We start from the raw sequence: 27,401 nt of genomic DNA, 5'->3' as shown, positions 1-27,401 counted from the left end.
TCCCACTCTCTTTCACCCCAAGCTTTAAGTAGAGTGTCCCTGGTTGAGTATCCTCACCTTGTGCTGTGATTTTATCCTGCACCTGCTGCCCTCAAACCTCACTTGCCTTGTCTCAGAAGCATCTGAGTTTGAGACCTTAACAGTAACAGATGCGTGGAAAATAATTCAGGTACAGGCTTTTGTTTTGGTGCCAATGAGCCCCTCCACACTCAACTGTCACCTGTATCCCAAGCTTATGCCCAAGTCTGTTTTGTGGGTTTGGGGGAGGATTTTGGACTCTCCACATGGCCAGGAAATAGGCAGGGGCACTAGGGGCTGGGGGAGGTCCATGCTGGCCACTTTACTGTCTGTTATACACACAGCTCGTTGCCACATCCACTGGGACTGTCACTCCCTGCTCTTTCACAGCCAAGTCTGGCTGGAGGCCCAGGCTTCGGTTTACCCTTCCATGAACTTCTGCCCACCCGCCTTCCCATGTCTTCCTAGTCCCAGAATAGATTTTGACTTCTTTGGGGAGTAGGGGAAATCTTGGGTCACCTATAGATAAGAAAAGAGGGCATGCCCTGAGTAGGGGCTGAGGCTACCCCATCCCATCCCTTCCTGGGGCACCAAACAGGGGGAAGAAGTGTCTCCCTTGGGATTTATTGGGTCAGTGCTGTAGTTAAAAATCCAGAGACAAGATCTCTCTCAGGATTAGAGAGATAATGAAACAGAGATAGGGAGAGAGAAAGAAACAGAGACTAGAAGACAGACACAGAGAAAACGAAGCAGAAAGACAAGAGAGAAGACAGAACAAAGAGAAGCAGACATAGGAGGGGAAAGACAGAGACCAAGAGAGACAGAGAGAGACTAAGCTACAGAAGCCCGGAAATTAAGAGACAGACAAGAAGTCGGGAATGGAAAGAGAATGTAATTTAGTGGCTCAACGAACAAACTCTGGAGCCAGACTCAGAAACATAGGCAGACAGAAGCAGAAGATACAAAATAGGTGTGTTTTTTTTAATTGAACATTTTTATAAAAAGGAGTGGAAATATGAAGGGGACTGTGGGATAGGCCTGGGCTTGCAGCGTTGACAGGAGGGGTTGGGGTGGTGAAGCAGTGAAGGAAGTCCCTCCTCCCATCTGTCCATCTGTCCGTCGTCCTCTCCCTCCAGGCCAGCATCCCTGTGCGCATGTGCGCAAGAGGACAGGAGTGAGGGTAAGGCAGGGAGCGCGCGTAGGCAGGCACCCGCAGGGCGGCCTCCAGGCGAAGAGGGCTCAGGCCCGGGGTCTGGCGGGCGTGCAGTGGTGCGGCTGGTGCGAGGGTGCGAATCCTGGGCGGCAGATACAGCGGAAGGAGCCATCCGTGTTGACGCAGCGCGCGTTGATGCAGAGTGGGGCGGCCGCCTCTGCCTCGTCACACTCGTTGATGTCTGGGGTGGGGAGGTGGTGGTACAAGGAACGCTGCTACTCAGGCCTAGAGACTTGGGAACCCGCCTCCCTGTCCTTCGAGGCTTCTGGGGCAGAGGGCTTGCGGGTGCGGAGCCTCCTCTTTGGAGCAGAATGTGCCTACTACTGCAGGTGGCTGTGTGAGCCTGGGCTGGTGGCTTACCCTCCCTGTGCCTTAGTATAGTGTTCTGTAAGATGGGCACGGTAGCCCCTAGGTCACTAGGCTTTTGTTAGGAAAATAATACTGATGATGGTTATCAACCACAGCGACTGCTTACTCCAAGCCAGACACATGTTAAGAATGTGACCTGTATTAACTTTATCCTCCTGATAACCCTATGAGTAGGTTCTGTGGCCCCATATTACATATGTGCAAACTGAGGCCCAGCGTGGGGAAGCCCCTTGCCCAGTGTCACACAGCAAGCCCACAACTCTGCCCAGCCGGTTCTCAGACCAGCTCTCAAAGGCTCTGAGTGCCCAGCTCTCTGCTATTTCCTGGCTGTGAGACCTTGGAAGACTTAATTCTTTTTTCTAAGACTTGGTTTATACACAGCCTCAGTGTCACTGTAGATCAGAATTAACTATGTGAAATGGGTTCTATGATGATGGTCAGTTCAGATGAGGAAAACTAAGCAAGGGACAGTGACCGGTCCGGGTCACACAGCAAGTTGCTGGACTGTGTCTGAGGTTTCTCTTACTTTTCCAGAGTCCTCGGTTGTAACTACTCTGTGTTACTACTGTCTAAACTAGGCAGACATAATTCCTATTCTCATTTTACTGATGGGGAGTCTGAAGCTCTTCAGAGAGGTCAAGCAAATTGTCCAAGGTAGCAGTGGGAGTCCTTGGACATCACACCTGCAGGACTCCACCCTTCTGCCCTGCTTCAAGCCCAGCCCCGGCCCCAGAGTCCAACTCGGCTTTGCTCCAAGCCTGATCGCTCCTTCGTCAGGCGAGCCCCATCTCTGTGCAAGAATTACCTCCTGCTCCTTCTGGGCTGGCCCTTCCCCTTGATGTCCCTGAGCACTCAGCTCTAAATAAGGCTTCCACCCTGTCTCCTCGTGCAAACTGGCCCCAGCCAGCCCTCTCACCGACACAAGCCATGCGGGTCATGTCCAAGCGGTAGCCATCGAAGCAGTCACAGGTGAAGCCCTCGGGGACACGCACGCAGCGACCGTGGGCACAACCATCCAGGATCCCGCACTCCTCCGCCTCCAGCCCCTCATAGGGCCCAGCCAGGGAGCCTGCAGAGAATACACCGACTCCGTGATACAAAGTCTGTGCCTTCCATCTCTTATTTGCCGACGGCTGGGCACACCCCTGGCTCCCTATGTCCACTTCCGAACGGTCCATCCCACACCAGGGCTGTGGGGGGTGCTGTGGAGCCAGAAGATGTACCTCGCTCTGCTCTCCCTAGCTTTCCTTCTGTCCTCACCTCTTTCTTGGTGGGCATACAAATATGTCTGTTCTCTCCGACTACATGTTTTTCCCATCCCTCTGAGTCTGTCTCTCCCCCTGACTTCTTGTTTCTGCGTCTCCCTCCCTCTTCCCCGTCTCTATCTCTGCACACCTCACACTTCATCTCAGCCCCCGTCGCTGGGCCCGCAGTGCTCACCAGCATAGCCGCCACCGTCACGTGGCTCAACAGGCTCTGGAAAGGAGCCACGGGTGTCGCGGGACCGATAGCGCCAGCGGGTACCAGGGCCGGGTGGAGCCGGAGCCTCAGATTCGCCATAGGGGCCGCCATCGTCCTCAAAGTCGGGCATGTCGAAGGGTGGTGTCCCGTAGGGGGCCTCCCGGCGGGCAAAAGGCCCAGGCGGTGGTGGGTAGGGGTCATAGGGTAGCACGGCTGGTGAGTACAACTCAGGCCCATATGGAAAGCCCTGGTAAGGTGGACCTAGGTCTGGGCCATACTCATAGGGGAGTCCAAAGCCACCTGGTCGTGGGGGGCCATATGCTGGGGGGCGCAGCACATTGCACAGGGCCTCAAAGTCATCTGTGAACAGGAGCCAAGCTTAATAGTTAGCCTTTGCTTGCAGCTCACCCACCATTCATGTTGGTCCTCCCGCTCCCCAACCCCCACCCCTGAAAGAGCCCAGAATAGGGGGTGGGATGGCCTTGAGCTGATGCATGGGAGGGGCCTCAGAAGAGGGACTGGGCTTGCAGGGCCGGTATCAGGGGTTCTGGAGCCAGGATTGAGGGTCCAAAGACTGAGACTGGGTGGGATTCCAAGGCGCTGGGGTCAGGAATGCTAAGGACTGCTGCTAGGAATTACGGTCCAATGTGCTGGAATTTGGTAAACCCATGGGAGTTCCAACTAGGGACCTACAGAAATGGGGTGGGGGAGTTCTGGAGGCCAGGACTGGGAATTTCCAGAAACTGTTACTGGGGTTCTGATGAGTCAGGATGCTTGTGAGGGTATCTGAGCCATGAGACCTGCAGGTCTGAGGACTGAGGATGGGTTTTTGGGCCTGGGCTGGGTTCCCAAGGGCTGAGGACTGGGTGACTCAGAGGTTTTAAAGCCAACACTTAGGGATCTCTGGGGCTGTGTGTTGGGGCCTTAGGCACCTGGATATGGGTGTCTATGGCACTGGAACTTGGAGGCCTGTTGGCTATGACCAGAGAGTCTGTGGGCCAGGATGGTGGGGCCTGAGCAATTGGTATTAGAGGTCTAAGGGAGAGGGAGGTCCATGGGCTGTTTTGAGGTTCTAGAGACCAAGAGTTGAGGGTCTAGGAGACCAGACCTCAGGGTACTATGGAACCTGCTGATATGACTGGGAGGTCTTTAGGATATGACTTGGGGACTAAGGGACCAAGATTTAGGGATTGGCTGGCACATAGGGGTCTGAGGGGCTGAGTTTGGGGAGATTTGGGGTCTAAGACTGGAACTGAAACTAAGAGATCTGAGGGCCTGTATTTGGAGGCTAAGGAGCAGGGCCTCTGAGTGCAGCCCAAGCAGGTGGCAGTACCTGAGTCCTGGGCGGGGCAGAGGGCACAGTCCATGCCCCAGGCCTCCCCATAGAGGCAGCAGCACTCCGTGTAGGTGGCCTGGCGGTCCAGACGGGGGCGACTGCACACAAGATCGGCCCCTACTTCCTGCCAGCACACTCCTAGATTATCTTCTGAGGGCAGAGACAGCATGCATCAGGGCGGGACCAACACTTGGATCCTTCCAGAGGCTCGGCCTCCCCCGCTGCTGGAGCAGTCCAGCCCCCTCTGCTTATAACTAAGTCTTTATCAGCAGTGATCTGACTCCCAGAAGCCCTCTGAGGTAGTTCCAAGGTTCTGGATTGAGGACAGGGCTTGGTCTGGCATGAGGCTGTCATATAGGAGGAGAGAGCAGAGGGGTTCCAGCAGCTGGGAGAAGGGTCTGAGAGGGCTCTATACAGGCCCTGCCTCTTGAGGGCTGTGTGACCTTGGGGCAGTTGTTTTCCTCTCTGAATAGTCTCAGGGTGTGTGTGTGGGGGCGGGGGGGGGGGGAGGGTGTTGTAGGAACAGGAGTGGGAGAAGAGAGTTTGGGTCAGTGGGCAAAAAAAAAATTAAGGACTCAAAGAGATAGAGACAAACACATCCAAATATTAAGAGATTCAAAGAAAAACAGGAAAGCAGAGATGTGGAAACACAAGGCCATCTAGAAACAAAGACCCAGAAAGCATCAGAGAGACAGAGAAAAACCTAAAGACAGAAACCTACAGGGAAGTGGAAAGAATCAGAGATATACAGGAAAAGAGCAGGAAACATGTTTTTAGTACTTAGTAAGACCATGTCCTCTTCTGTCCTTAAAAATAAAATTCCTCCAGCCACCCTATAAAGTAGGGCTACTGCCAATCCACCCAATGTGCACGAAGGAAGCTGGCGTTCAGGAGATGAGAAGCAATGTGCACATGTACACACAGCCAGCAAGTGGCAGGTTCCTCTAAAATATTCACCTTTAACCACCAGACCAGCGGGCCTTGGGGAGTCAGAAACCAAGACAGGCTAAACACGGTTCGAGGAGGCGTGGCCTTTGTGAAGGCGAAGCCTGGGAGATTTGGGGGTCTAAGACTGGAACTAAAACTAGGAGATCTGAGGGCCAACAGAAAGAACGGGGATGAGGTGGGACGGCATGGGTGGTGCTGGGGTGGGGCGGACTTGGGGGAGGGGGAGGTTACCAAGACTCTGGCTCTCGTTGGAGACGCAGCGGCGCCGTGAGCCGTCCAGCACCAGTGGGGGCTCGCACGTGCAGTGGTAAGAGCCCACAGTGTTGACGCAGCTGCCGCCTTCACAAGCCGGCTCGTCATCCGCGCACTCGTCATTATCTAGGGAGGCATGAGGGAGTGGTTAAGAAGCAGCCCTCTACCCTTTTCCAGTTCCCCAGCTCATTGACAGTGTGATAGATGAAGACTAGACTCCAGGAAGGACTTCCTGCTGGTAGTGGCCACATTCCAGAGAGGACCTGTCTTGGTCGAGGACTGGGGAGAGTCCCCTGGGGAATGGTGGAGGTGGGGCTCGTACCGATGCACTCCAGTCGCTGGGCATAGTAGTAGTAGCCGTTGCTACAATAACACGAGTAGCCTGGGGCAGTGTTCACGCACACGCCGCTCTTGCACACCTGGTCTCGGAAGAGCTGGCACTCGTCCACGTCTGCAGGAAGGACGGTTAGAGGCACACACCCACCGAGAGCAATGGGGACGGGCCACGGTGTGGTGTGGGCTGGATGGGGGAAGTGTGTGGCTATGGGGCACGACCAAGGAAGATAGAGACAGAGCGATGGAGATGGAGACCCAGAGGTAGAGAGAGATAGGGAAAGAAAAAGACAGAGATAGAGGATGAGGGTGGGTTGGGCTGGGGGAGACAGAAACAGGTAAGAGGCAGAAATAAAGAAAACAGACAGAGTGAGCTGCAGCTGGGGCTGGGGATGGGGTGGGACTTAGTATCTGGCCTCACCTCTCCGGAGGCTGGGGTCTCCGCTGGGCGCCAGGTAGCCCCGGCCATGGGGGCACAGCGACTGGTATTCAGCTGCACACAGAGAAAAGACTGAGCCCAGACACCTGTGTCCCAGCCCTGGGCCTTCTCATGCCCCCCTGTCCTGGCGCTTACTCTGGCCCCATGCTCGCCTTTCACTGCCCAAGTCTTCAGCCCTTGTGCCTGTCTGTTGTCCACATCTCGGCCTCATGCCCACCTAGCTGACAGCTCACTGCTGCCCTTGCAGTACCAGTGCCTCAACCCTATGTCCAAACGCGGCCCCTGTCCCAGTCGCATGCCCACATGTTTCCACCCAAACCCTCGGCCCTGTGTTGGGCCGGCAGCCCACGCCCACCTGTCTCGGTGCTCGGGCACTGCTGGATACGGCAGCCGCTGCCCCAGCCCTCACCCACAGTGCAGCAGCACTCCTGCCATGTCACGTTCCGCGCCAGGATGTTGTCACATGCATCTGGAGCCGCTGTGTCAAAATAGCACTCCCGCCGTCCACTGCCCACAGCGCCCTGCCTAGGGGGGCTAGGACGGCGCGGCGGGGGTGGAGGGGGTGGCCTGGCTGGCGCACCTGAGCTGGCAGATGCCTGGGGCTGAGAGCCTGGGAATGTGCCTGGGGAGACAAAGGGCATTAGCCAGAATGGGCTGAGGCTCCAGCTCCTATGTTATATATGGGGAAGTGAGGACCAGGGGACTCCCAGGCATTAGCAGCAGAACCAGACTCCATTCTGTCACTGTCCTTCCCATTCTCACCCCCTGTCATTTCTGTACCTCTCTCTACCTCATGCTCTCCTAAGTGTCTGGCCCATCATCGCAGCTGCAGTTTGGGTGGGAAGAGAGGGGATTTCCCTGGCCCCCTGGATGCCTCCAACGTGTCCCAAACTGGCCTCGGAGTCTTTATCCCCAAACCGAGGCCTGAGCCAGGGCACCTCTCCCCGACGCAGGCAGCCCCACAGCTTGTCTACTTGGTCACTTGAGTATTTCTCTCATCCACACTCCCCTGCCCTCCCATGGCTCCTGCCTAAGCCCAGCCCCGTCCTCTCTGCCCAGTCCCTGCCCCAGCCTGCTGCCTAGTCCCCCGGCACCCAGGGTCACCCCCTCTTACCCACCTTCTCCAATGGCAGGCACAGATTTCAAAATCTGAATATATTCCCCTCCTGCTCAAAACCCATCCATGGTGCCAGGGTAACCTCAGGACAAGTCCAGCCTCCTGAGCACGGTGAGTCACTGTGACCTGGCACTGGCCTTCTTCTGTGGCCTCATCTCTCCCCACTCCTTCCCTTGCTCTGTAAAACCTGCCACCCTGAACTTATTTCAGTTCCTCCACCATGCCAGGCCCTCTCTTGCCTTGCCAGGCCTTTGCCCTTGCCCTCTGCCCAGAATGCCTTCCCTCACCCACTTCGCCTGGCTCGCTGCAATTCATTCTACTGCTCTCAGCTCAGACATCCCCTCCAACAGGAAGCCCTCCCTAACTTCTCAGGCTGGGGCAGGCACCTGCCTGCTCTGGAGTCCCACAACCTGGTAACCTTTCCCCATGACAGGCTCATTCCCTCTGGCCGTGCTTCCTCCATCCCCACACTGATTGCTCTGGGTTGTCTCCATCTGGGATAACTCTGCCAGCCTCCACTGGACAGTGAGCCCCCTAAAGACAGAGTGGTCTTTCCTGGTCTCACTACTGTGTCCCCAGTGCCCAGAATAGGGCTAAGTGCCGTGGACACTCTGTGAACATTTGCTGAATAAAGGAATCTCGTAAAGTCAGACAGGGCCAGGATCTACTTCTCCTGACACTGAGTCTCACTATCCAGGTTAACGCATGTGTTCTGAAGTTTTTGTTCCCGTTTCTTTTTGTTTAAAACAACAGCCTTTAACCGATGGCACCTATCCACATCAGGAATGGTTAGACCACATCATTTTTCCTGTGGGGCCATCAGCCAACAGTGAAATAGACACTGACATTAGTCTCACCAGCAGAAGTCCTCGGGGGAACACAGTGTCCAGTCATGGGGTCAAACTCCTCGGGGCTGGTGGGGCAGACACAGAGGAAGGAGCCTTCCACGTTCTCACACAGGGCAGCTCCACACACGCCCTGCAGGGTCTCACACTCATTCACATCTGTGAGCGGAGGACAACAGCGGAGACAGTCAGTGGTGGCAAACTCCGATTCCAAAGGCCTAAAAGTCTGAGCTTTCAAATAAAATGGGCATTTTTAATGGCCCAGACCCCGTCATCCACTTATCTTCTGGTGACGAACCCTGAATTTCCCTTGGGAGCCCTTCAGATATATCCTAAGACTTCACAGTTTTAAAGAAATAAAGCCTGTTGTGTTGGCATCTGTCAAAACTTAGAGAATGTATAATTAAGATTCACGCATTTCACTGTATGTAAATTAAACCACAAATGAAAACATCTATGAACACATATTGAACTCTGGTTGATGATACTTATACTGAAGAATTTAGGGGGAACTGTACTGACGCCTGCAACTTAATTTTAAATCTATTAAAAAAAATCAGGTGGATTATTCAAAAAAATTCATGGATAGATATATGAAGAAGCAAGTATAAAAATGAGAATGGTAGAATATAGGTCATGGGCGAGCAGATGTTTATTCTGCAGGTCTTTTAATTTGCTGTATGTTTAGAAAATGTCCTCACAAAATGTTGGGGAAAAATAATGTTTGCGTGCACTTCAGATCAGTGCATTTTACATACTTTATGCATGAATTTTTTTTAAGCATCTCCCAAATAAAATCTGAATGGAGAGGGTTTCCTGACTACGTGAAGATGATCTTATATTCCACGGTTTAAGTTCCACACCCCCAAAGCTCACATCATTCAGATCTATGGAGAGAGCACAGCCTCTGGCCCCCAGCCCCGGAGCCCCGGAGCCCCGGAGCCCCGTACCCACGCAGTGACGCCCGTCCCGCGCCCCCTCGTAGCCCTGGTCACAGAGGCACTGGAAGGAACCAGGCAGGTTCTGGCACACGGCATGGGCCCCGCAGAAGGATCGGTTCCGGCATTCATCCACATCTGCAAACAGCAGAGAGTCAAGCCATTGCTGGACTGTCTATCCCCTCCGCAGATCACCCAATGCCTAATGGACACCCACCCTGGCATCCGCCCCCCGGCGTGGGCTGGTAGCCAGGGTCACAGGCTGGTGTGCAGCGGTAAGAGCCAGGGGTGTTCTCACAGCGCTGGGCTCCACAAATTGCTGGGCCATATTCTTGGCATTCATCCACATCTGCAAGAGTGGGAATGGGGTGAGGGAAGGGGAAGGGAGTCACAGGCCCAGATTCACAGGTTCCTGAGGCTACTTCCAGCTCCCATGGCTGAGAGGTCTCCATATAGCTGGTATTCTAAGAGTCTAGTCTTCAAAGATTGACAGCCATGATAACTCTTAAGGCCTCATTGCTATCTCTCGCATGGCCCAAACATGGTCCCACTTCAGGGCCTTTGCACTATCTTCCCTTGGCTATTTGCCTGACTCCCTCCCTCACTTCACTCAACCATCAAGGTCAAGCCCTTCTAGTGCCTTCTCCCCCACTGCCCTGTCATCCCCGTCCACTTATTTTGCTATATTTTCCTTCTTAAACTTGTTATTATGCCTACATATTTACTGGTATGCCAACTGTCACCTCTCTAGAATGCAAACTCCACAATGACAGGGACCTAGACTTCTGTCTTTGTTCCCCAGTGTACCCCCAGAACATAGAACGATGCTGACATACAGTAGGTACTCCTAAATTATTTGTTGAATGAATCTTGAATTAATTTACCTATTTTTTGTCTGTCTCCCCTAGCCCCCGCTACTCCAAAATGTCAGCTCCGTGAGGTCAAGAATTTTGTTTGACTCATTGCCTGCTGCACCCCCAGTGTCTGGCACACAGGTGTCTAGTGCATTTTTGTGGAATTAGTAAATGAGAACCCCTGAAACTAGGTTTCTATGAGTCAGAGGTCTGGCAACCATAAAGCCAAAGGCAGCCCATAGTCATTTCATTTGTTCCACAAAAGGCTGACCCACACTCCATCCAAAACAATATCTTAGATTAGTCTTAGCCTCCTTTCTACCTCAGTACCCTGCCTGAGCATGCTGGGGGGATGGGGCAGAGAGGCTGAGAGGTGAGAGGTGGGGGCGGGGGATGGAGGAGTGGGAAGGTATGAAGAATGAGAAGAGCAGGCAAGGAGCAATCTGAAGGTGAAGCAGAGACTGAAAGCTGTGGGCCTGAAGTTCCCAAGGCCTGGAGAAGCCTGAAGGAAGGCAAAGGACCAAATGTGGAGAAACAGCACTGAGAAGGGCAAGGCTCAAGCTGGCAGGGGTCAGTGCTTGGAGAAACCTCAGTAATTTCTAATTTCACATTGGGAAAGGATGAGGCCCAAGACAGCCAGGGTTGGGCCTCTTTGGGGGCCAGCTGGAAGTAGAGGAAGTGGTGTAAGGTGGAAAGAGGGCAGATCCAGAGAGGGGACCTAAAGAGGGAAAAACAGGAAGTTTTAATCCGACTGGAAACCAGGAGGGAGGCTAACAGTTAGGAAATGTCCATACTGGGGTGTGAACTAAAATGTGAACTGTGCTCAATGCGCAGAGGGGCCTGGGCTGCCTCTGGAAGCAGGCTTGGCTGGGTTCCTGATAGGAGTGACTTCCCCTCATCCTCCTGCCTCACCAAGGAACCAACTTCCACAATTCATAGCGGGGTTGGGGGTGGGCATAGTGATCTCACCGTCACAGGTGCCCTCAGGGCCCGCGTGATAGCCAGGGTCGCAGTCTCGGACACAGCGGTAGGAGCCTGGAGAATTCTCACAACGCTGGGACCCGCACAGGGCTGCGCCCCGCTCTCGACATTCGTCTATGTCTGAGGGGCAGGGGAGTCAGATCCGGGAGGCAAAGGAGAAAGGATAGGGAACTCAAACAGGGGAGAGGAGAGTCAGGAGGGCAAGGCAGGTGACGCAGATAAGAGGGTAAGAGAGAAAGGGGGCAGAGGGGAGACAGGAGGCAGAGGGAGGGAAGGATCAGGCTGCAGCGAGGCCTCTCACCAAGGCAGGAGGCAAGGTCTGGGCCGGCGCGGTGTCCTGGAGGACAGACGCACTCGAAGGAGCCATCGGTGTTGGTACAGATGCCGCTCTGGCAGAGGTCTTCCTCGCTGCACTCATCCACGTCTGCGAGACAGGTGGGAAACCCGGCCCACCAACTTCTCTGCTTAACCTCCCAGGCCACACCGCTCCATTGCCCTTTTCCTGCTCCAGTGGCTCTAAAAGCCTTTAACAGCTCCCAATCTGCCTTAGGCTCCTCCCTCCCCTGCAAGCCCCACCCCTCGACGGCCTGTCCTTTCCAATCACTGCCCAACTATCCAGACTCCGCCCCCACTCCCCTCTCCAAACCCCGCCTTTCCCTGCTTGGGCCTAGACCAAGCCCCCCCCCCCCCATAGTGCATCTAGATCCCGGCCCAAAATTTAGATTTCCCATTCCATCTTCTTGTACTCCCTTTCCCGGTATAAGCCCACCCTTTCCCGGTCCAGGCCCAGCCTAGAAACTGACCAAGGCAAGAGGCTCCGCGGGGTCCGGGCCGATAGCCGGGGGCACAAGTACAGGCAAAGGAGCCATCGGTGTTGAGGCACTCGCCGTGGGGGAAGCAAAAATCACCCTCAAGGCACTCGTTCACGTCTAGGGCACGCGAGAGATAAGGCTGTGGGGTCACCAAACCCGTCTCCGAGGCCCAAGCCCCGCCCGCAAAGCGGCAACCCTGTCCCCAAACCTTACCCCAGATAGCCGGTTTCTAAGCTCCACCCACAGCCCCTCAGTCCTGCTCCCACCTCCCGAGCAGTCTTCCCGAGGGCCCTCACTCCCAGGCTCTCTGGCCTTTGCTCCACCCTGTTCACCTGCGCAAGGCCCTGGCCGGCCGGAGGGCGTCCGGTATCCCGGCGCACAGCTGCAGCGGAAGGAGCCTTCCGTGTTAGTGCAGTGGCCGTGCGGGCCACAGGAGGCGCCCGAACTGCATTCGTCTACATCTGGGGAACCGAAGGTTCAGAAGGGGACCAATGTAGGGACACAAGGGACGGATCCCCTTGGGGCAGAGAGGTCTGGAGGATGTGGTGAGAAGTGTCTTGGGTTGGATATGAGGTGAAGGCTCAATGGCAGAAGTGGGTTGGGGAGACCAGGATTCCCTGATCATGAGGACCGTGATGGGGATCCTATAGGTCTGAGTTTCTAGGAACTCCCTGAGCCAGGATCCTGAGGTCAGGTGAAGGGACTCTGGACTGGATGAGAGTCAGAATTTAATTAGGGTTAGGGATAAACCAGGATCATTAAACAGCATTCTGCTGAGTCAGAGGTAAAAATCTGTGATTGGGATTGAGACCAGTTAGGGTCAGGGGTTACAGTCAGGGTCAAGAATTCTGCCTCTAGTCAGGGGTTGGGGCCAGAAATCACGAACACAACTGGGCCTCTGAGAACGGGCAGGGGCAGTGAGACAGGAGCAGGTGTCACACAAAGTCAGGAGTTATGGTTAGGTCAAATGTCACAGTAGAGTTCAGGGGCCACAGGTCACATACAGGGCCAGAGAACAGGTAACATCAGGAGGATCACAACTGCTGTCATTGTTGTGGTCAGGGGTTACCAACAGGGGTTATGATTAGGCTCAAATGTCACAGTCAAGTTGAGAGTTCATGCCACAGAACAAGCAGTCACATTCAGGGTCAAGGTTTGTGGTCCAGAGAGGAACTGTAGTCTGGGTCAAGGGCCCATAATTCAGGTCAAGTGTCACAGTTAGGCTCTGTAGGTTGTGGTTCAGGTAACAGGACTGAGGTCCAGGTCAGGGGTTATGGGCCAGGTCTGGGTTGTATGTAGTCCAGGCCAGGAGGGGGTCGTGATATAGGTCAAAGGTCATGATATAGGTCTAAGGTCACAACCAGAGCCTGTCTCACCACTACATCGGCCACGGTGCAGGTGGTAGCCAGCAGGACAAGCCCTGCACTGGAAGGAGCCAGGTGAGTTCACACACTCTTGCCCAGGACACGCCAGGTGGTTCTCACATTCATCCACATCTGGGGTGCAGGGGAGAAGGTGGCCTTGAAGGGATGGCCCGACGACCCTCTCCCCAATCCGAAGTCCTCCCTCCCTCCCCGGCCTCACCCTCGCACTGGGAGCCAGCAGCGTTGGGTTGGAAGCCTGTTGGGCAGACACACTGGAAGCTGCCTTCTGTGTTCTCACAGCGGCCGTAGGCACAGGGCGGGGGGCTATGGGCACACTCGTCCACATCTGGGGCAGAGGGGAGCAGTGGGGCTGAGGAAGGGGCCTAATCCATTCCCATTACCATCACCACCCACCCCAGCCTTCCAGTCTGGAGGCGGCCTCCTGGACTTTTCCCAAGCTGCTCCCTCCTCCCATGAGAACAGACCCCCTCCCCAGTTTCCCACATTAATGGTCCCTCCAGCTGCCAGGGTAAGTCCAGGACACCACCTCCTGCATGTGGCCTTCCTGCCTCAGAGTTGTCCCCTCCTCAAGGGTCCCACAAGCACAAGAGTATCATCCAAAGAAGAGGAAAAATGGAGAGCACCTTCATATTTGGAAAAAGGGGAGAAAACTCTGGAATCAGACCCTCCCAACTCTCTGTCCCCCCACCCCTCTGCACTGAGCCCCATCGCCCTGCCTCTCTGCCTCCCAATCATGTCTCTCTCCAGCCCCCACAGCAAATGGGGGCGGAAGCATGCTTGGACTCAGCACCCTCACCTTGGCAGGGGGCCCCCGGCCCTCGGGAATGGAAGCCAGCAGGGCAGGCACAGTGATAGGAGCCTGCCGTGTTGTCACAGCGGCCTGGTCCACAGGGTGGTGGCTCCTGGGCACATTCATCCACATCCTCTTCACATGCTGAGCCCCGGAAGCCAGCCGGGCAAACACAGTGGAAAGAGCCGGGCAGGTTCTCACAGACCCCTCGGCCACAGAGGCCCGGGCTCTGGGTGCACTCGTCCACATCTGCAGGGGGCAAGGGACTCCTGTCACACCTCCTTCATACCCTCCACACTCCACTCTGTCTCCCTGAACTCCATCGATTGCCACCCTCTGCCACCCTTTCCCCATCACTCTGTACTCCATCCTCCATCACTCTTCCTCCTTGTCTCCATCATTCTGTCACCCTGCCCCCAACACTTAAATCCTCCAGCCTCCATTCCTCTCTTTTCAGTCTCTATTAAGCTATCTGCCTTTCTAGTCCCCACCAGTGGGCCTCCTACTCTGTCCCTCATAACTGACATCTCCAACCTCCATACTCAGCCTGTCTGTTTCCCATCACTTGGCCTCTCCATCCCCATGTCACATTGACTCTACGGCCATCGGCCGTATGTCTGGTTCTCAGAATCTGGCTTCTGTCTCCTACCATTTGGCCTCTGCCTCATTATTGTCTCTCCATTCTTCATCACTGCTGCTCTGCCCTACCCCCCACATCCCCTTCCCCATGCCCTTCCCAGTCCCTCACCCTGGCAGCCGGCTCCATGGGGAGCAGCCTGATACCCAGCAGGGCACACGCACAGGAAGCTGCCTGGTGTGTTCTCGCAGCGCCCGCGGTCACAGGGTGGTGGCACGCGGTGGCACTCGTCCACGTCTGCGGACACAAACCGGGAGGCTGAAACTGGGGCAGACACTCCCCACCTCGGTGTCGCAGGGAGTTGGAGAGGGCAGCAGGCAGAGCCAAGCTTGGGCTGAGCCAGGCCGCTGGAGAGCCAGGGCCCATAGGGAGGGGCTCGGGAATGAGTAAGTTTAAGAAGGCGGGGCTTGAGCAGGAGAGCTGGACCAGGGCTGCGTACCCTGCCAGGGCAAAGGCGGAGAGGGGAACCGAGAGGAGAGAAGAGCAACTTGGGGAGCAGAGCCTGGGCAGGGCAAGGGAGGGAAGGGAAGCTTTGGGGATAGAAACAAAGGGGAGGCAGAAATCAGGGAAGGGATGCTCTTAGGACCAGGCACTGGTGTGGCGGAGTAGGAATCAGGTATCGTGGTCAGATGGGATTCTGCAGTTGTAGGACAGGGAGCTAGTTTGGCACTTGGAGGGTTGGGGCCGAGGGTCCGGAATATTGAAGGGGCGGGGCCTGGACCAGGTCTGAGAGGAAGGCGGAGCAGTGGTAGGGAAGGGCCATCTGGGTGGGGAAGAGGCCGTGGTGGGGTCTAAGGGAGAGCCGGAGCTGGCCTGGGGGCGGGGCCAGGGCGACAACAGTAAGTAGGAAGGGCGTTGGGGAAGCTTAGGAGGGCGGGAACTGCTCTGGAGAGACTGCAAGAGCGAGACCTGGGCAGAGTCCTCGAGCCTGGTGGGGCGGATTTCTCACCTAGACACTCCGTAGCCCGCGAGCTGGCTCGGAAGCCGGGGCCGCACACGCAACGGAAGCTGCCTGGCGCGTTTTCGCAGCGCCTGGGAGCACAGGGCTGGGGTACGTGGCGACATTCGTCCACGTCTGAGGGCACAGAGGGGATTGATTGGTCAAGAGGTGACCTGGCAGAGCCCCCCACCCTGCCTCAGTCTACCTCCTCTGTCTAGCTCACCGATGCAGTGTGTCCCCTGCTGGCTGAGCCGGAAACCGGAATCACACGCACAGGTGTAGCCACTGGGCTGGGGAATGCAGCGTCCAGGACCGCAGACCTGGGGATTGCGCTGACACACTCCCGCGGAGGCACCTGGGGGTGTCCAGTCAGCCAGGGTTTCCCCATCTCTGAATCCTCTGTCCCTTTCATCCCAGTACAATCTCAGATTCACTGCCTAAAACACCCTCGTGGATGTCCCTCCCCAAGCTGTCTTCCACCTCTGATCATCATCTTTATCATGGGAATTTCTCATCAGATCTTCTGCCTGAATCCCCCCGTATCACCCTAAAATCTCCGTTTATAAGTATTTGCTCTCCTATCCTCTGAGTGAGATACGTTCTTAGTATCTCATGAAAAATAACTTGTCTAACATTAACTGAGCACTTACGATGTGCCAGATACTTTAGAGACAGCTCAGTGAATCCTTACAATGATCCGTACTATTGATGAAGAGGTGAAATGACTTGCCCAATTGACAGGAAACTTGGGCTGTCTGACTCCAGCTCCTTGTGTAACCACCACCCAGCACTCCACACCTTTATCTCTTCCCACCTTAACTCCTCTGGCTGTGACATCCCTATTTATTCTATCCGTGGAGCCTCACCCTAGAGCCTTCGCCTATAATGCCCCAACAATGTCCCCATTCCCTCTGCTGTACCTGATTCAGGGACCTCAGGGCCAGTCCAGGCCGGGATGCTGGGCGGGGAGAGCTCAGGGCCTGGCCTGGGCTCAGGCCGGGGTTCCGGGCGATGGGTAGGCAGAAAGCCTGGTAAAGAAAGGGTATCACTTAGTGGAGGCCTGGATTTGGGTGTCTCTGCTCCTCTCCATCCTCCTTTCTCTATGGGGCTGGAGCAGCCCCTTTGGAGACAACACCCCCCTCCTCCAGAAGCCAGCTCACCTATGGGCGACCGAGGGGTGGAGGGTGGGGCACGAGGCTGGCTGAGGGACACTCGAGGTGGCTCCTGGCCCAGGGGTCTGGTGTTGTAGCGGAGGTCAGAGGCTGAGTAGTGGTAGCCAGGGCCAGCAGGGCAGATCTCCCAAAAACCCTCTGGGAACAGGAAAGGAGGAGAGAGGCTAAATGTTGGACTAAGGTTGTTTTCCTCTATTTGGGATGGTGGCAGGAACCGGGATTGAGAGTGGGGCCTGGTCTCTGGGGTCTACAGAGACTGGGATAAAGTCCAAGAAACAGTCAGGTCTGTTGTGGGGTCTGGTTTTAGGCAGATGCTAGATTTCCAAGAAGGTGTCTCAGGGAGGGTGTGTCTGGGGCAGAGCCTAGGCTGAGCGTACTGTCTGAGGAGCTGGGAACTTGGCTAAAACCTGGGAACAGAGTTGGGCAGGCAGCATAACTCAAGGACTAGGAGCTGCTGAAGCTGGGGGTTTCACTCAGGGGACACAGCCTGACTTGAAGGTGGCTTGTCTCAGGGGTGAGTGTAGTCAAGGGTGGGGTGTGACCTAGGACGGAGTCCAGTCTGAGGGTGGCCATGACTAGGGCCCAACCTGGTGTGAGGGCTGTGAGCTTCAAGACCTGGGGGCAGGGCTTAGAGTGAGCACTGTGTGCCTCAAGTCTAGGGGCTGGCCTCACAGGAGGCTCTCACCTGAGCCGAAAGGTGGGCAGAGCTGGCAGCCCCGACCCCAGGCTTTACCCACACGGCTACAGCAGCAGATCTGCTTGGTGATATTGCGCAGGATAGGCAGCGAGCAGCCACCTTCACGGAGCACGCGGAAGCAGGGCCCCTTGGCCTCTGAGATCACGTGCTGGGCTGGGGGTGAAGGAGGAAATTCTTCAGAATGGAGTTAGCAGGGTAGTGGAACTAGGAGATCTGGGAGGTAGGGCAGTGGTCCCATGGAGCTTTTGGTGAGCGTGAGGGATATTCAGGAGGGGTCCAAGAAGGCAGGAGAGAGAGGTGAGGGGTCTGGAGGTCTGAGAAAGGTTTGGGGCCTGAAGAGAGTCTGAGGAGTGAATGTGAGAATCTGAGAGGGATCTCAAGGTCTGCCAAGGGCCCAGTGATGGAAGAAGTGTAGGGGATTTCATGGGCTGAGAGAAGCTGAAGAAAGCCTGAGTATCTGAAGGGATCTGTATCCAAAAGTTTTGAGGGGTTCTGAAAGAAGGTCCAGGAAGTCTGAGAGGGGTCTAATAGGAGTGACGGAGAGGACCTAGGAGTCTGTGAGGATCTGGGGGTGTCTGAGACAAATTAGAGACGCAGGGAAGATCTGGGATGGGGTCTGAGGGTAGGGCGGGACATGGGACCCAGTTTAGCCTCCTACTGGTGGCTCACAGATGCAGCTGCTGCGGGATGAGTCTAGCAGAAAGCCGTCGGGGCACACGCACGTGTACCCACCGCGGGTGTTCGCACATTCCCCGTGCTGGCAGCGCCCGGCGGTCGTGCACTCATCCACATCTGTGAGAAATGGGATGGTCCCAGTGGCATCAATGACGAGCACTCCTGCCGACCCGCCCCCTAGCCAAGCCCCTCCCACCCTTGTCCCAGCTCACCTTCGCAGGAGCCATTAACCCTTTCAAAGCCAGTGGGACACGGACCATCTGGGGATCCCATTCGGTCGGAGTTCCCTGTAGAGAGGAGAGGGGTGGGCCAGGGGCGGGCGGAGAGAGAATAGAGTGTGCGGGGACGAAAGTTGGAAGGACTGAAAAGTGTTGTCTGTGCTTTGAGTTTAGGGTCAGCCTTAAATCGGCAGTCTGACAGAGGTAACGTGGGAGGTCCCAGGAACGCATGAGTGGGGCCAGAGCACAAAGGCGGGGTGAGAACAGAGAAGCCAAAGTCAGAGAGCAGGGTAGACGGTCCAAGACAGTATGGGTAGGTCTAGACCGGAAATGATCCCCACAACGGGGTAGGCATGGCTAATTTGTGAACAGGGTTTATCTGTGGGCAGTGTGCGGCGAGCGGCAGGTTCTTACTCCTCCCCAGCTCCGAGCACCTCGGGGACATCTTGGGGCTTACCCAGGTGTCCCGAGCACGACTGACAGTCGTGAACGCCCCAGGCTACGCCAGCCCCTCTGCAGCAGACCTCCTGCGTCCGGAGCCCGGGCAGCGGGGACGCGCACTGTGGGGAAGTGTTGGGTGAGCGCGCCCCCGCGCGGTGGCACGCTTCGGGCCCCTCCCCACCGGCCTCCTCTCACTTCGCTTCCGCGCAGCTCCTGAAAGCAGTAGCCGAAGCCCGAGGCGTCCGAATAGGTGTCCTCGCGCGGCGCGTTCTGTGCCAGCACCGTGTAGGGCGCCGCCGCCTCCGCCCGCGCTGCTGCCTCTGCCCGCGCCACAGCCTCAGCGTCCGCCACTTCCCAAGGGCCGGACACACGCTCCACCTGGTGCACCACCACAGACGCCTCCTGCGGGTGCTCCACGTGGACGCTCACCATAGATGCCACACCTGGAGAGAGGCACCACAGGACTAAGGGGTGTGTACCCAGGTTCTTACGAACTGGAGCTAGAAATGCGGGGAGAGTCGCACTGGATAAAGGTACTCGGGAAGGCAGGAAAGATGGGGGTCAGAGGAACAGTGAGGTGGTAGGCAGAGGGGTAGGAGGGGGCCCCGGCCGCACTCTCCTCACCGTGCTCGTCGTCGCGGTGGTTGGCCAGTGGCATGGTGTACACTGAACGGGTGAGACCTGGCATGGCTGGGGCGGGGGGCCGGGCGCCCGAGGAATGCAACTGGCAGAACTTGCCAGCGAAGTCCGGGGGACAGAGGCAACGGTCAGGCTTCACGCACACACCGCCGTTGTGACAAATCAAGGGACACAGGACTGGGGATGAGAGCGAGGACACTCAGGGTCAGTAACCCTTCTGGCAGGCATCCCTGGGTCCAGAGCACCCAAACTAGCTCAGTCTCTAACGTAACTTCACCCGCAGAGGTATCACTCAGTTCTAAGTCGCTCCACCTTGAGCTGTCTTGTGCCACCCCAACCAATCCTTGGCAATCTGCATTGTCTGGATCCAGCCTTCCAGACCAATATGGAATAGCTGTGCTCACTAGGTCGGCTCGCCACTCCCTCTGGCTCTTCATTCACTTTCATGTAACCCCGCCCTCCCTCTAGAGTCCCACTTTTGGGCTGAGTCCATAGTGTACAAGCTCCGCCCACCCCAGCTTTCCTTAAGCATTTAGCCCCGTCCATCTAATCGCCTGGCTGCGACTTTTGCTATTTCAGCCCCTCCAGACCCAGCTGGTCCCTTGCATTGACTAAAACCATGTTTTGGTTACTCCCCGGTTACTCCCCTCTTGCAGTCCTGCCCACAGAACCTTCTTCTACCCTCGGGATTCTGAACTGCCTAGCAAGGCGTCTACCCTGCTGCCTTTAGCCCCGCCCACTTCCTTTCCTCAAGCTGATTTGCCCGGGATCGCTCGTTCACGCCCCTCCCACTCCACCTCCCGGCTCCCTGGGTGTTCTAGCTCCGCCCGCCGAATTTTGTCTCCGCCCACCTCCCCATTGGCTTTGGCTCCAGGGTTCTAGCTCTGCCTTCCCGCCTTCAGCAGCTCCCAGGCGGGGCCACTAGCGGGAACGCGCCTCGTTTCCCCTTCTGCGCGCCCTCGCCGGGCCCCAGTCCACCTCTGGGCGGGGCACTGCCAGCTGTGCGGTGGGGTAAACAAAGAGGGATGCGGCGGGGGTAGGGCGGTGGCCCCGCATTCCGGATCCTTGAGGAGCCCGGGGCCCGCTGAGCCAAAGAAGGCCGGACATATCCTGCTAGGGCACCCCCTCCCTTCCTCCCCCGGGGAGGCTGAGAACAGCTGGAGACAGCTGTGCGGAGGGGAGGAGGAGGGCAGGCAGCCGGGGCCGTCCAGGAAGGCGTGTGCGGTATTGTGAGCCACACGCTGGAGAGAAGAAAACATAAAGGGAGCCCCCTCAAGTTAGAAAGGTAAAGAGATTGGACTCTTGGGAGGAGATTAGCTACAGGGCAGTACTCTGAAGTTCAAAGACAGCTCAAGGTTTCAGGAATGGAAAGGGAGCTTAGCTCAGAGTAAGCCGAGGTGCCCATTCAACAGGAGTCTGTTAAGTCCTTTTGGGGAGAGTTACCTAGAAGACAGGACTCTAGTGCCTTCTAGGGGATGGCCAGTTTGAGGGCGCTGAGGACCTTACCCCAAACCCCCTCCTCATAGGCTTAGATGGAGGAGATTCCTGGGACTCACCAGCAAGCACATGAAAGCCTTAATTGTTTGGGAAGATTCTAAGATACTGTGGAATCCCCCATCACCTACTATCTAAGAGATTAGATGCCCTACTCTTTTGATTAATGGCTGCCTGGCAGGAGCAGTGTCTGGAGTCCTCTTGGGAGAATCAGCTGATCAAGACCAACCTAGGGTTCTTTGACAGATAGATCAGAAGTTCCTGGGGAGGGAGTCAGCTGAAAGGGCAGGATTTGGAAAGACAGGAATTAGGAATATCTAATGGGACTTGGTCAGAAATATAAGAAAATGCTAGTCTTTTGTGGGAAGAGAATTAAGCTGGAGAGTAGGGTATTCAGTGTATTGGATTTTTAACCTGCAGTTTCTCTGGGGAGGAGGAGTAGCTGAGGGATAATTCCGCAGATTTCTCTGGTGAGGGGCACAGTTTGGGGGATTACATAAGAATGGGAGGGAGAGAACTGCACTGGAGGGGCAGTCCTCTAGAGTCTGTTGTTGAGGGTAAGGATCTGAGGACAGAGACTCTAGGCTCGGGACTCCAGGGTGCTCTAAGAGAGGTCCTTAACTGAGTGGCAGGCCTAGGAGAGGCTTAACTAGCAATCAAAATTCCAAAATAGGAAGTGTCTCTGCTGGGGGTTGTAGTAATCCAGCTAGGTCTGGGAGGCACTTCCCAGCCTCCGAGGGCATTTCTCCACTGTGTGTTAACCTGAATCCCGCCCCCTGCCCAGTTCCCTGAGGGCTCCCACCCCTGGGCAAGCCATGAGGTGGGCACGGTCCACTCCATGCTCCACGTCCCTAAGGGAGTGAGGAACTGAGGGCATTGGGGTCCTGCCAAGGTCAGCCCCCCTTCACATGCCCCTACTTGTGCCTCCAGGGGCTTGGCACCCGCTTGGGCATGGCGCCTGGCACGGGCGAGCTGGGGCTGGGCCGGGAGGGAGTGAAGAAAGGAGAGAGGAAGGGGAGGAGAGAGGGAGTGGCAGCAGGCGGGGGCTCCAGCGGGAGATGAGCTCACGGCCGCCAGGGCTGGATTGGCTGGAGGCCAGACTGGGCGAGTTCTCGGCGCCAGGAGCCCCCACTCCCCACGCTAGAGGGCCTCTGGGGCTGGGGGCAGGTAGGCCCCGACCCCCGAGAGCCCGCCCACCCCCAAACCCTGGCGCTAACAGGTGGCCTGTTTTCCCCACCTCACCTGAACCCCCTGGGGGTTCCCCATCTCTACTGGTGCCTAGTGCACACCCTCCTCCTGTCCCCTCTGCCCCTAGGGGGCGCCCCATCCCCTAGGCCTCCTATCTAGATTTCTCTCCCACGTGTGACCCTTGCAACTCAGGGTCCTGCAGAAACCCTGCTTCTCTGGGTCCCCTTTTCCTCTTGGCTCTCCAGATCCACTTTCCTCACCTCAATGCCCCTCCTAACAGGCACTCCCATCCTGGACTTTTCTAATCCCTCCCACCCATGGATGGAGAAACTGGGACAACCCTCAGGGCTCCAAAATTCTCCCTTGGTCCCCGGGGAACCCTTACAGTCTCAGAATTAAGGATCTCTGCCCCTAAGTTCTCAGGGTTCTCAATTCTGGTATCCCCAATTTTGACTCAAAGGCATGAAAGTCGGCCCCAGTCCCCTCACGTGAGACATCACAGGTCCCTGAGAAACCCCACTACTTGCAAAATCAGGACCCTCAAGACCCAACCCCAAAAGCCAGGAATTTGAAGCCCTTCCTTAAGTGCCCAGGGGTCCCCTAGTACTACTGCACAGGGAATCTGGGCTCCCTCTCCCTGGGGGATTGTCTCCCCCATTCCCGGGGGTTCCTCCTCCCCCTGGGGACCCCTCCCTCGGGACCACCACCCCGCACTCACAGGCGCGGAAGCCGGGTCCCCCCGGGGCCGCACCGCCGGGCGCGCCGCTCTCCACGCTGGTGGCGTTGCGGGGCGCGCAGATCGGGGTACAGCGGGGGCCGGTGGGCCCATGGACGCAGCGCAGGCTGCACACCGCTGGGGTGAAGCGCACACGAAGGCGCTCTCGCGGCTGGCCCTGTCCAGGCTGCGGCCCGAGCAGCGCCAGCAGCACCAACAGCGACACCCAGAGCAGCCGCGCGCCGCCCGCCATGGCTGCAGCGCCGCGCTCCGCCGCGCCGCCGCCCCAGCCCGCCCGAGGGGCCCGGCCGCGCCCGCCCGCCCGCCCGCGGGGGAGGGCGGCCGCGCCCCCGCTCAGGCCCCCCCCCTCCCCACCACTCCCTCCCCGACGGCCGCGCGGGGGCGCGTGGGGCTGGGCGCGCAGCCAGAGGCGCGCAGACTGGGCGCTAGACTCGCAGGGGGAGGGGGGCGCCCCCTCTGCCCCCAGTCGCACTAACAAGTGAATGGGGCCCGCGGGGGAGCGTCAGGGAAGGCAACAGGTGGGGCGGGCTGATTCCCCCCCACCCACCCGCAGACAGGGCTGAATCCATAAAGAGAAAGGAGAAATGGGGGCCGCATTTGGGGAGACGTCTTAGGACTGGATCCTCGGCTCTAGGTACAGAGAAAGGGGCTTCATCTGAATAGGGGCTGTTATGGCACATCTGGGCAGCCAGATAGCACATCTGGGGGAAAAAAGGGTCGGTGCACCTGGGCACACGAAGGAATTGGGGGTCTGGATGGAGGGCAAGACGTTGGGGGGGCATTTGAAGATGCTCTCACATCTGGGCAGAACCCCCACACCTGGTAGGAGAAGTCAGAATGGATAAGAGGAAACGGTGAGTTTAGGCTGTGGGCGGGGGTCCTCACATCTGGCTAGAGGCCCACATCTGGAAGACTTTAGGGAGGAGGGGACACATCTGGGCTGAAGGCCACAGCAGGAGGAAGACTTTTGAGGGTGGTTGAGACTAGGGGGTGTGCTAGCCCAGGGGCGAGAGCTGGAACAAGACAAGGACCGGGGGAGGCAGGAGGAGGCCTTTGGCCCCTAGCCGCCCCGCAGTTTTGGCCATTCGGTGACCGGGCAGGCGCCAACCCGCACAATCGCTTTTGTTGTCTGGGCTAGTTTGGCTTCCCTCTCTGCTGGGACAGCGCCCCCCTCTTTGGCTGCGGGGAGCCCGGACGCCTGGCTTCCCGGCCCCACCCCCGCGGGTCAGCGCCTCTGGCCAGCGTCTGGTCCTGTCCCGGGCTCACCTCGTGCGGCCGGACGCTGGGGTCCCTAGAGGGGGCTGTGTCCTGGGGTGGGGTGCTGAGCTACAATGGGGGGCGGCTAGGCGGCTGCTGGACCGTGGGAACCAGACGGCTTTATCTGGCCCGGAACCCCCCTCCGCTGCCCCGGCGGAGGAAAGGCGGATGTTCTTACCGCGGGCCTGGCCGGTAGGGGTGCGCTGTGGGGGCCTCCTTCTCAGCAGTGCCTGGCCCCCCGGCCCGCGGGGCCGCCGTCGCCTCAGCAGAGCTCGGGCCTCCTGCAGCCTGGGTAGGAGGGGGCAGAGAAGGAACTGTCACCTTGGTTAGGCTGACACCACCCTCCCACCCCTGCTTCAAGGGGCCTCCCAGCGAGGAGGTCTTCCAGTAGCAGCTCTGCCTACGCCCCCCCCACCCCGCCCCCATCCCTTTATGGGGACCAGGCCTTGAGTACTGTTTAGAGGCTTGGGGAGAAACAGGGACAAAGATGGTGGGGAAAACAGATGAGGAAGGGAGAGGGAGAGAAGAGAAGAGAAGAGAAGAGAAGAGAAGAGAAGAGAAGAGAAGAGAAGAGAAGAGAAGAGAAGAGAAGAGAAGAGAAGAGAAGAGACACGTAACAATGAGAGAAACAGAGACAGAGGTAGAAAGAACAAATATAGAGAGGGACATGGAGACAAACAGGGAGATAAAGACTGAAGGCTTAGAGACTGTAATAGGCAGGAAAAGGAGAAATATAAACAAAGATACAAGTCGATGGAGAAAGAGAGAGAGAGGATAAGCTAGAGGAGAAGACCCAGGGAGCAGAGTGAAAGATGTGTGGGAAATGGTGATGGAGCTGGAAGCTCCTGAGCATTTGGTAGGAGAGGAACCGCACACTCACGTCAGTGGCTGCCAGTTAAGGGACACCTGTCTCTTCTTCACGCTAGGGCTGGGGCTGGAGCTCGGCAGCGCCAGGGGCACTGGTGTCAGACACCGCTGAGGGTCTGCACACTTTTCAGGTGGGCAGCTCTGGACCCTGCAGGAGGCTTCAGAGACAGCCAGGGACTAAGTGGAGGATGGGACAGAGTCCCCCTTTACACCAAGTGCACCCAGCTCTCCAGCTGGGATGAGGGGTAGGAAAGGGAACCCCCACCCCTCCGCTCCTACCCCATTTCACCCCCTACCTATACCTCACCTAGAAGAACCCACCTCTGAAGCAGCGGCTCCTGGATAATCGGCTCGGGCAGCAGTGACAAATAGCAACACTATAAACAGAGGGGTGGAAGTCAATCAGGCCCCAAGCGCTCTAGAGCTCCCCAAAGGAGATCAGTGGGAATACGGGAGGGGAAGCCAACATAAGGCTTGAGGTTGGTCGAAATAGATGTGGTGCCAATTTGAGGCACTGTGATCGATGCCTCAGTTTCCCTGTCTGCAATGAGAGGCAAATTAGCTTAGACTCTCTGGGGATGAAGGTCACAGCAACTTTATTTTTATTTGTCTTCTGAAGTGTTTGGCGGTAAGGTATTCTTACAAAAGACATTTTAAAGTATTTTTAAACGATTTTTTAAAAACTCAAAGAGGATTTCTAAGCGCATTTCCCAGCCCCGACTGTCTGGAATCCAGAAACCGCCCTCCCCGCACATCCCTGTGCTGGACTCAGCCGTCATCCCGCGTGTGACCGGAAGGTGGCGCCACTTCCACAGGCCTCAGCGGCTGGGGAGGGAGGTCCTCCTTCGACTGTGGGTCCAGCAGGGTGCTGAGGTGGAGGGGAATACAGAAGGAGCCACAGCCCAGGACTGGGAATCCCGAGGCCTGAGTTCTAGCCTGTTCCTGCCCTTGCACGCTCGTGTGTCCCAGAGCCAGCGTTTTCTGGTCTTTGGGCCTCGGTTTCCCGCCTGATCAGGAGGAAGGAGTCGTTCCTGAAGAAATCCGCGAGCCCAGAGGGTCTCTGATTCTGAATAGCGGAGCCCTCAGCTCCGACTCAAGTGCGTAGTAACCAAGGGGCCCCCCAGACAAATCCATTATCCTCAAGCTAAGGGGGACGAGGGACTAAGGCGCGCGCGTAGGGCCTGAGAAAAGGGCAGTGGCGGGAGGCTGCAAAGGGGACATAGGGCACGTGGACTTTTTCCAGACAGTGAGGCCCAATGGGAAAGGAAGCTGCCCGGGTGGGAACCTCCGGGACCCCTGATCTTGCTGTCACCCTCCCGTCTTTTCTCCAGGTTAACCCCTTCCCGGCCCCGCCCCCGGCGCGGCTCGGGTTACTAAACGCATTCGCAGAGACTGAGGCGGGAGCGCAGCCCGGGGCCTTTGTAACGGAGCGCTGGGCCGCAGGGCGGGGGGTGGGGGTGCCGGGCAGACTGTTTCCTTCAATCTCGTCACCATAGACAGGAAGGGTGGTTATAATCTCCAAATCCATAGGAAATTCTGGATTTCTTGCTGCGAAATCCCTGGTGCCTTATTCAAGACTGATATCTTCTAATTCTAGGACACTAGAACATCTTCAACCCTCAGGAACTCTGAGGAACAGACCCCGTCCACACAATTCCCCCACAAGCCACTCTGCCATCGACCCAAAAGGCCACGTCTTCTTAACTCATTAGGAGAATCCAAGGGTTCCTATTAATTAATCCAGACGCCCCAAACCCTAGAAAAACAGGACATCTCAAAATCCCCATAAAACCCCTTCATCGCCTTCCATACTCTTCTTCCTTAAGCACCCAAAAAACATGGAGACCCTCCTAGGTCTAGGGTCCCACCCATCTCTTCCTAGGAGAACTCAAAGCCACGCCCCCATATAAACTGGAATCCTTCTTTGAAAAATTTCTATAATTCCCTGAAGCCACATCCATCTTTATCACACACGTAGGACAGGCATCCCTCTCGTCAAACCCTCAGTTCCCCTCGGATTCTAACCCCTACAAAATAGAGGACCCTAATAAATACCAGGGCTCTCTGGCTCTTTCATCCCCACCCCGGAGTAGTGGGTTCGATTCCCCCTAAATTTGAAAAAGTCCTGGGCCTCACCGACCACCGGACTCACTGGGTGGAGGAGGCACAAGGAAGAGGGGGCCGCAGCGGGGCTTACCCTGCTGGGCGGCCCAAGGTCACTGCAGCCTCGACAGCCTGGCTGGGGCTGGGGCTGGGGCTGGGGCTGGCGGCGGGGGCGGCAGCTGCGAGGAGCGGCAGCAGCAGCACCAGCAGGAGGGGGCCAGGCTGCCGCATCGTGTCCGGCGTGGA

General features: G+C 57.0%; 1 protein-coding gene across 5 annotated transcripts; it reads right to left on the bottom strand.

Annotated features, from left to right (window-relative positions):
• Positions 1-978: 978 nt before the first annotated feature.
• On the bottom strand, positions 979-27,401 carry LTBP4 (latent transforming growth factor beta binding protein 4). Of its 5 annotated transcripts, none has more exons than XM_036231664.1 (33): positions 27,250-27,401; positions 25,374-25,429; positions 25,066-25,210; positions 24,364-24,473; positions 19,496-19,687; positions 19,067-19,314; positions 18,888-18,990; positions 18,425-18,499; positions 18,207-18,329; positions 17,526-17,690; positions 16,829-16,978; positions 16,589-16,696; positions 15,892-16,023; positions 15,678-15,803; positions 14,840-14,965; positions 14,098-14,340; positions 13,501-13,626; positions 13,293-13,412; positions 12,249-12,377; positions 11,908-12,033; positions 11,406-11,528; positions 11,093-11,224; positions 9,487-9,618; positions 9,282-9,407; positions 8,344-8,490; positions 6,725-6,991; positions 6,352-6,423; positions 5,920-6,048; positions 5,577-5,723; positions 4,395-4,547; positions 3,041-3,421; positions 2,517-2,669; positions 979-1,412 (listed from the first exon to the last, which is right to left on the bottom strand). In XM_036231664.1, the coding sequence occupies exons 1-33, from the start codon at positions 27,384-27,386 to the stop codon at positions 1,258-1,260; spliced, it is 4,857 nt and encodes a 1,618-aa protein (XP_036087557.1). In that variant the 5' UTR covers positions 27,387-27,401; the 3' UTR covers positions 979-1,257. The 5 variants fall into 5 exon arrangements, with proteins under 5 accessions (XP_036087557.1, XP_036087558.1, XP_036087560.1 ...); XM_036231665.1 differs by having other exon boundaries at positions 4,395-4,544; XM_036231667.1 differs by lacking the exon at positions 9,487-9,618.

This window comes from Rousettus aegyptiacus, unplaced genomic scaffold (assembly GCF_014176215.1).
Source record: "Rousettus aegyptiacus isolate mRouAeg1 unplaced genomic scaffold, mRouAeg1.p scaffold_m13_p_14, whole genome shotgun sequence".
In the NCBI taxonomy this organism is placed as follows: domain Eukaryota; kingdom Metazoa; phylum Chordata; class Mammalia; order Chiroptera; family Pteropodidae; genus Rousettus; species Rousettus aegyptiacus.
This window is presented reverse-complemented; position numbering and strand designations above follow the sequence as displayed.

Bases quoted from the DNA above. Each gene is read 5' to 3' on its own strand.
- LTBP4 (XM_036231664.1), bottom strand. From the start codon at position 27,386: ATGCGGCAGCCTGGCCCCCTCCTGCTGGTGCTGCTGCTGCCGCTCCTC. The intron at 18,330-18,424 runs GTGAGCTGGGAC...CATTTCTCACAG, and splicing joins GGTTAATGGCTCCTGCGAAG to ATGTGGATGAGTGCACGACC. The intron at 12,378-13,292 runs GTGAGACAGGCT...TCGGTTCCCCAG, and splicing joins GCACCGTGGCCGATGTAGTG to ATGTAGACGAATGCAGTTCG.